Source organism: Hydractinia symbiolongicarpus, chromosome 13 (genome assembly GCF_029227915.1).
Source record: "Hydractinia symbiolongicarpus strain clone_291-10 chromosome 13, HSymV2.1, whole genome shotgun sequence".
In the NCBI taxonomy this organism is placed as follows: Eukaryota; Metazoa; Cnidaria; class Hydrozoa; order Anthoathecata; family Hydractiniidae; genus Hydractinia; species Hydractinia symbiolongicarpus.
The window spans coordinates 16853613-16862057 of NC_079887.1; the positions used below are offsets into that span (position 1 = coordinate 16853613).

Here is an 8445-nt window from a genome sequence, read left to right on the forward strand (position 1 = left end):
TGTGCCAGCACGTGGTTTAGACATAAGTATAGTTTTTGGTTTTACAGCTTATGGTTTGGGGCTATAGAAGAGTACGAATTCATGTTTTTTCTTGGTTTGTTTTGATACGTGGAGTTGTTGTTTAGACTTATTTATTTTGAAGGTTGTTTTATTTTAGTTTCTAAACGCGTGTTTCTTTACATGCCATTTTTCTGTTTTGTGCATAAGAAAAAGTTTACTCCTGTTGGGTACAGACTGCTGTTTACCCTCTTTGTGGATAAGAATTAGATCGAGATAGATTTTGGCTCCTGTTAGGCACAGGATACTTTGTAAGTGTTTGGGTATACTTCTATTTTAAAGCTTCTGAAGATGTCTGATCTACAAAAGAAAATTAATCAAAGAAAGGCTATCCGCATCCAAACTTCCTCGGTTATTAAAAGAATAGAAAAGCAGCTTAGTGATGAAAATGCTACTCATGTAAAGTTACTAGGTTTACAGAATAACCTTGTTAACAAGATTGAGCAGCTAAACATGTTGAATGATGAAGTTTTAGCTCTGTTGAAACCAGAGGAAGTTGAACAGGACGTTCTAGAAAGTATGGAATATACTGATCCCACACATGAACTTCTTGCAGCGGTCACGTTAAAGTTACAATCTTTATCGTTGTCCCCTCCATCTGAGGTTGACCATCACGGCCCAGATTCTGTAAGAAGTGTGTCCTCTCGTTGTCGTTTACCAAAATTTGAACTGCCAATTTTTAAAGGAGACCCCCTATGCTGGCAAGGATTTTGGGATCAGTTTAGCGCGTCGATTCATGACAACGAAGAGATTTCTGATATTGATCGATTTAATTATCTGAAGAGATATGTCGAAGGTCAAGCTTCTGAGACAATATCTGGATTAAGTTTAAGTTCAACAAACTATAAAGAGGCCATTAAAATTTTAACCGAACGTTATGGCAATCCACAGGTGCTGATATCAGCACACATGGATTGTCTAATTCGTCTGAACAAGGTAACTAATAAATCTGACATTGTGTCTTTACGGAAACTTTATAACGGAATTGAAAACTGTACTAGGAATTTGAGTGCATTAAAGTTGGACATTTCTGCATATGGAAGTTTGTTGATTCCTCTATTAAAAGAAAAGTTACCGGATGATCTAAATATGATAATTGCTAGGAAATTTGGAAGCGATATTTGGACGCTTGAACGCCTTATGATCTTTTTTAACGATGAACTGACTGCTTACGAAAATTGTAAACCTGTCGTAAAGCCAAGTGCAGAGGGAAAAATGAAAAGAAATGATGAGTTTTTTACATCAAGTTGCTTGCATAGGCAAAACTTCTTGTTAAATAAGTCCAAAAGTTGTTTATACTGTAATGGAAATGATCATTTGGCAAGTCGATGTAGGTCTGTGACAGAGGTTGTTACAAGAAAGGAATTGTTACGTAAGCAAGGTCGTTGCTTTGTATGCCTAGCAACTGGACACTTAGGAAAAAACTGTCCTAGCAACTATTCTTGTCGAAAATGCAAACACAGACATCACATTTCCATTTGTTCTTCTGATGGTTCGCAAGCAGGTGCTCATCACAACAATTTTGTATCATCATACAGTGGTGTTTTAATGCAAACTGCTTCTGCTGATGTATCTGATACATCAGGCAATGCAAAAAAGCACACGCGGATTCTATTCGATAGTGGCAGTCAGAGAAGCTATCTATCTCAGGACTTATGTAAGACTTTAAAATTAAAACCGTTAAGAAAGGAAAAGGTTATTGTTAAGACTTTCGGAAGTGACGATTCCAGGGTTCAGGATCTCCAAGTTTACCAGGTTAAGATTAAACATAAGAACTGTCATGGATTTTGTTTTGTTGAAGCATACTGTGTTCCAAATGTTTGTAGTCCGTTGACCCACCAATACCTTGAGTTTGTAAAAGCAAGTTACCCTCATGTGGAAGGTTTAGAGTTGGCTGATAGAAACGTGAATTGTCGGGATTTGAATGTAAACTTATTGATTGGGCTAGATTTCTATTATAGTTTTTTTACTGGGAAAATGAAAAAGGGTTCGGGGGGACCTGTAGCATTGGAAACTACGTTGGGTTGGGTCTTAAGTGGAAAATACGAGTCCGAGGAGCAGAAACAGCACTGTTTGCAAACACAGCATGTTATGAAAGTGGAAGTTGAGAAGAAAAATGAGTTACTAAGAAATGAGTTAAAGAAATTTTGGCAGGTTGAATCTGTAGGGGGTCAAGAAATTTCTGTAATTAATGATTTTGAAAATCATATTTATCATGATGGATCACGCTATGTGACAAGGTTACCTTTCAAGCCTGATCACGATCCATTACCTGATAATTATTTTGTAAGCGAAAGAAGACTTAGATCCACGGCCAAGAAACTGCATGCTCTAGGAATTTATGATGACTATGATAACATTTTTAAGCAATACGTCCAGGAAGGTATAATTGAAAAAGTAGGTCGCAATGAATTAATCAGAGAAAGTGGTAATGTCCATTATCTCCCACACAGGGCAGTTGTGAGGGAAGATAAGCAAACCACTAAGATTAGGGTTGTATTTGATGCATCCAGTAAGGCAAACGGTCCTTCTCTTAACGATTGTTTATACTCAGGTCCAAACTTATTATGTAAGATCTTTGATGTACTTTTTAGGTTTCGGTTGAACAAGATTGCAATTATTGCCGATATCAGGCAAGCCTTTTTAAATATTAGTATTGATCAACCTCACCGTGATTTTTTGCGATTCTTATGGTTTGAGGAGAACAAAGTGGTAATTTATCGTTTCCTCAGAGTTGTTTTTGGTTTAACAAGCAGCCCTTTTCTTTTAAATGGAACAATTCGTCAGCATTTAAATAAATTCTTAGATATGTATTCCGAGATTGTGAAAAAATTGGGTGAAGATTTGTATGTAGATGACACGACAACCGGTTGTAATTCTGTTGAAGAAGGGAAAAAATTTCAAGAAGTTGCCGTGGATGTGATGAGTAAGGCTGGATTTGAATTAAGGAAATGGTTTACTAATAATAATGAACTACAAGTTTTTTTTGATAGGCGAAAGGGGTGTGATAAGACTATTGGAGATGACATGACTTTTGCTAAAAGCCAAGTTAATGGAATAAATAAAGACTATAGTCATAAGGTTTTAGGATTAACATGGGATAAACACACTGATTGTTTTCTGTTTGATTTTAACGAATTTATCAGAAAATCTAAGGCATGTTCTTTCACAAAGAGGAATGTTTTAAGTTTATCTGCTTCTATGTACGATCCACTTGGAATTATTTCTCCTATTACAGCTCAAATTAAAACTTTTTTTCAGTCCTTGTGCGTGGATAAATCGGATTGGGATGAAGTTATTTCAGGTGGTATTGAGGCTAGATGGATCGATCTGTTAGAAAAAATTGAGTTTTTGAGCGTAGTCCGCGTACCAAGGTTTTCCTTCGTTGATTGGACCGAAGTTGTATCTGCAGAGTTGCATGGGTTTTGTGATAGTTCTCTTAGTTTATACTGTGCTCTTGTCTATGTGAGGATTGTTACCAAGGTTGGGATCAAAGTATTTTTTTGGACGTCGAAGACCAGGGTTTCACCACTGAAAACTCTTTCTATCCCTAGGCTTGAACTATTAGGATGTTTATTGCTTTCTACTTTGATTGAGGATGTCACGAGGGCTATTGCTGGAAGGATAAAAATAGATCGCATTGTTGGCTGGACAGACTCACAAGTAGCTCTTTGTTGGATCAGGGGTAAAGAGAGAACTTGGAAGTCCTGGATTGAGAATAGGGTGGTGAAAATAAGGAAAATTGTTTCACCTGACATGTGGTTTCACGTAGCTGGCGTAGAGAATCCTGCTGATCCACCAACAAGATCTATCGATGATTTTGTGAGTCTTTTTAATGGTATTTGGTTTAACGGTCCTTCTTTTCTTTTAAACGACAACATTCATTATGACGTAACAACTGACTTTTCAAAAACTGAAGTGGAAAAGGAGCTAAAAGCTTCGACTGACATACAAAACGTACTGACTGTTACTGAACAGAATGCGGTTGACTTGAACGAAATCGTTGATTTCTCTCGATATGGATCATTAAACAAATTAATTCACGTCGTAGCCTACGTTATTCGCTTTAAGAACAATTTGATAGCAAAGATACGTAAAAATGAAGAATCAAACAACGATGAAAACCTGAATGTCGATGAAGTAACCAAATCTTTGGACCATATTGTACGTGCCGAACAGCAAGCTATGACCAAAAATTCGAATTTTAATAAAACAAAGTCGAATTTAAATGTTTACCAGGATACTGAAGGATTTTTTAGACTGAAAAGTCGTTTTGGTGAATCAAAGTTAACAGACGATCAAAAGCACCCGCTTTTACTTCGAGAAGGAAGTCATGTGACAATGTTAATCGTTCGAAATGCCCACGAAGAGGTATTGCATTTTGGAGTGGAATCAACGTTGGCGAAGATTAGAGAAAGATTTTGGATTTTGCGTGGCAGGAAGACAGTGAGAAATGTTTTACGACGATGCGTAATATGTCGGCGATTTCAAGGACGAACGATGACCTCACCAGAAAGTCCGGATCTTCCTGTTTTCCGAGTGGATCATCTGACGCAAGCTTTTGCTACGACAGGGCTTGATTACGCCGGTCCTCTATTTGTAAGGATTCACGGACATTCCTGCTCAAAGGTATACATTTTACTTTTTACTTGTGCTAGTAGTCGCGCAATCCACCTTGAACTCACGCCTGACATGAAATCACCTGCGTTCATCCGAGGCTTTAAGCGATTCGTTTCAAGAAGAGGAAAACCAAATGAAATTGTAAGTGACAATTTCAAAACATTTAAGTCGTCCGAGGTTAAAGCTTATATGTTAAAAATGAGAATTGGTCAACGCTTCATTCTACCAGCCTCCCCATGGTGGGGTGGATTTTATGAACGTCTTGTTCGTTCCGTAAAAACATCTCTTAAGAAAATACTAAGAAAGTCGTTTCTAACGTTTGAAGAGTTACAAACTGTTTTATGTGAAGTCGAGAGTGTAATCAATTCAAGACCACTCTGTTATGCGAGTGATGAAGACGTTGGAGCTATGATCACCCCTAATCATCTTATCTTTGGGAGATCATTGAACCATGCTACAACTAATAATCAACCGATTACTGTATTAGATGTGACCGAATGCACTCGAAGAGTCCTTCGTTTAAGAACAGTCTTAGAACATTTTTGGAAACGCTTTAGTATAACTTATTTGAACGAACTGAGGCAACGACACCTTTACGAAAGGAAGAAGACAGCAGACGCAGAGTTGAGGCTGAATGATATTGTACTCATCAAGGACGACACACCCACACCACGCTCGCAATGGAAAATCGGAAAGATAGAAAAATTAATTGTTGGAAAGGACGGTCGAACTCGAGGTGCAAAATTAAAAGTGAATTCGACATCAGGCCGGTCAACTTATGTGCATCGACCTGTTCAAAAGTTAATACCGTTCGAAGTGATAGAAGAAGAGGTGAAGGCAACTGAGGCGGAAGATAATCAACTTTATCCTATGGTCATCGACGAACAGAGTTCAGGTAGTTCAGGTGGTGCGTGCGATGAACACCGCGTAGAAAGTAGAGTACGCCGGCGGGCTGCGATAGAGGGGCAGAACTTTCGTCGTTTTAAGGACAAGTATAGTAATTGATTTCTGTCAATTACGGGGGGAGGATGAAGAAAATAGCTTTTCTGTATAATAGCTTTTCTGTATAGTTTCTTTTATTATGTTAGACAATACGTTGTATTTTGATTGGTTTATTTTACGGCGCATGCGTTAATGTAAAAACGTTGTAAACTCTGAAACAGCGTGGTTAGACCCGCGAAGAATTTAATAAAAACAGACAGAGTTATTTCTCTTTTTTCTGGTTTTTAAATATCTTGTGACAACAACTTGACAATTTTTGCTACTCTATTCCGAAAAAACACTTGCTCGTTTCTATTAATTACGATCCAGTAGAATGCAACAGTACTGTCTATCCTTGCCTAAACAGATGAAATTTGGTAGCAATGAAGTGCATTTTTAACACAATTGATCAATTCAGCTAATAAAACTGCACCCATAAGTTCTAAGCGAGGAATTGTCTGTGGCTTGATTGGCGAAATCCGTGATCGAGATGAAATTAAAACACATCGAACTGCTCCAGACAATTTAGTGAATCGAAGATAAACGCATGCACCATATGCTTTTAAGGAAGTATCACAAAACCCATGAAGCTGAATATCAATTACCTTATCTTCGGGTGAATTAAAACAATAAACTATAGGCAAGTAGATTGGCACAGACTTTGAGAAAGGTTGACACAACTCCAGCCATTCATTTAAAAGTTTACTTGACAGTTATGTATCCCATTCTAGCTTCAAAATACAAAGCTTTTGAAAGAAATGCTTTAGCTTAACTAATAGAGGATTGACCAAACCAATCGGATCACAAAATGATGCAATACAATCCAAAAGGTCACGTTTATTAACTGCAGATAAACATTGTTCTGTGAACGTTTCAAAGTAAAAAAAACAATTTGTCTTGACTTTTATTCCACCAGACACCTAAAACTTTGCACTCATTATCAAACTGATTGGGACCAAGAATGTCAAACAGTGAATTTTCATAAACATACCTTTGAACATCAGAATCATTACATTGAAGCTTTTTCAGACAAAACAAGGCCATCCTCAACCTTTGTTCACTCTTTAAATAGACATTCAACCTCCTCTGTCAAATTAAAACTTCCAACTACATCATCAACATGGAGAAAATCAATTAATTTTATAAAATCAGGGTTAACCTCATGAAATGTACCAATACGCTATTTCAAAGTGGCTTGATGTAGAAATGGAGATGATGTACAACCAAATAACGCACAACACAACCTCAAAATGACCAACTCCAAGTCATCAAAATTTGTTCCAGGTGTGAATTCTTTGAACCACAGAAACCGTACAAAATCACGATGAGAGGGATGTAAGGAAATCTGAAAAAATGCCTTTTCAATATCAGCCAAAAACCCAGTTATGCATTCGATACCTAAGCAACACACCCAACAATGATGAAGTCAATGATGGAGCAGCATACAAACATAAATTTAATTAACTAAAAGAGGACGAACAGGCTGACCTATCTGAAGCACTAGCATAAAAAACAACCCTTACTTTTGTGGTGGATATATCCTCACAAATAACTGCTCTGTGTGGAAGGTAATGAACATTCCCATGTGAAGGAAGATTTTCATGGTCCAGAACAATTTCAACAATACCAGTTTCAAGCTGATAGTCACTAATTTTCTTGTACTCATCATACAAATTGTTATCTGCAGTAAACTTTTTAGCCAAAGTACGCAATCGATTTTTCGCAAGCAGAAAGTTATCATTGTTAACATCAAAATCCTCTCTAAAGGGGTGAAACTCACCTGATAACGGTTATCTTTAAACTCTAGTGATTCTTTGAAATCCTTAACTATGTCAGTGTTTGTTGATTTTGTATTTTCCCAAAGATGACTTATGGTGTCATGTGAAACTTGCTTTTCAGTTACCTCGCTGGCAATCTTGAGTACAGTTGTTTCAACAAAGTTGGATGACAAGGAATTACAGACAGCAGAAGGGATTTTGCATTCGCCACTGAGTATATAACCAAGCTTGGATTCCAGGGCAACTGGACCTGAACCATTTCTAGGCCTTATAACTCTTAATTAGTAAATATTTCTTGGGTTTAAGGCAATAAATAACAAGTTAAATTTGATAAATTTTCTCCCTGATCTTTGTCAGAGCATCTTCAGATCACAACTAAAAACGTCTTCCAACATGCATGTACAAAATGTTAAAAATTCTCTTGATAAACTATAACTCTGCCAGTAAAAAGGACCAATAAAAATTGGCTCCAATTAAAATATCAACTGGCAAGTCTGAATTTTCCAAATTTGTATCTGCCAAAACTAGATTTTGCAAATGAGAGTGGCATGCTTTAATATTGTCAATAAATTGTCCAGAAATCAACTAGGCCAGAAACACGTAGAAAATTTCCATCTACTACTCTCACTAAAAATTCGACTTTTTCTAATGTTTTATTAGACTGTTTTTTTCCCAAAGGTTTTGATAGTAATGTCGGTTTTGTCAAATTTAGCATTTTAACATTTAAATTTAGCAAATCTTTAGCCTTTGGGGGATATAAATGAAATTTGAGACCCAGATTCAAACATAATTCTCAATTTCGATGATTTACTTTTGGACACATTAACAACCTCAACTTTCGAGGAACCAGAAACGAAGCTTGTAGTTGCATTTTCCTTTTTCTCATCTTTTTCGTTGTCTTTTGATTTAAAATTACACAATGCAGCATGATGATTACCACTACATTTTAAACAAACAATTTTTGCGAAGCAATTGAGCTTTGCGAGCGAAGCGAAATTATGTAGCACGT

The 8445-nt window shown here is 36.8% G+C and overlaps 2 protein-coding genes across 2 annotated transcripts; one reads left to right on the top strand and one right to left on the bottom strand.

Moving 5' to 3' along the window:
* The first annotated feature begins 348 nt into the window (after window positions 1–348).
* LOC130623143 (uncharacterized) lies at window positions 349–5828 on the top strand. Its single transcript, XM_057438633.1, has 2 exons — window positions 349–5616; window positions 5766–5828. Exons 1-2 carry the CDS (start codon window positions 349–351, stop codon window positions 5826–5828), a joined length of 5331 nt encoding a protein of 1776 aa, XP_057294616.1.
* A 1010-nt stretch (window positions 5829–6838) lies between these two features.
* LOC130623145 (uncharacterized) lies at window positions 6839–8151 on the bottom strand. The gene is made up of 5 exons (XM_057438634.1): window positions 8065–8151; window positions 7873–8021; window positions 7439–7712; window positions 7139–7349; window positions 6839–7056 (listed from the first exon to the last, which is right to left on the bottom strand). Exons 1-5 carry the CDS (start codon window positions 8149–8151, stop codon window positions 6839–6841), a joined length of 939 nt encoding a protein of 312 aa, XP_057294617.1.
* Between the last annotated feature and the right edge of the window lie 294 nt (window positions 8152–8445).

Coding starts and splice junctions, on each gene's coding strand:
- LOC130623143 (XM_057438633.1), top strand. CDS start 349: ATGTCTGATCTACAAAAGAAAATTAATCAAAGAAAGGCTATCCGCATC. Junction 5,617..5,765: donor AACACCGCGTAGAAAGTAGA/GTACGCCGGCGG, acceptor TTATTATGTTAG/ACAATACGTTGTATTTTGAT.
- LOC130623145 (XM_057438634.1), bottom strand. CDS start 8,151: ATGCTAAATTTGACAAAACCGACATTACTATCAAAACCTTTGGGAAAA. Junction 7,713..7,872: donor TGGTCCTTTTTACTGGCAGA/GTTATAGTTTAT, acceptor TTACTAATTAAG/AGTTATAAGGCCTAGAAATG. Junction 7,350..7,438: donor TTAAAGATAACCGTTATCAG/GTGAGTTTCACC, acceptor TTGGCTAAAAAG/TTTACTGCAGATAACAATTT.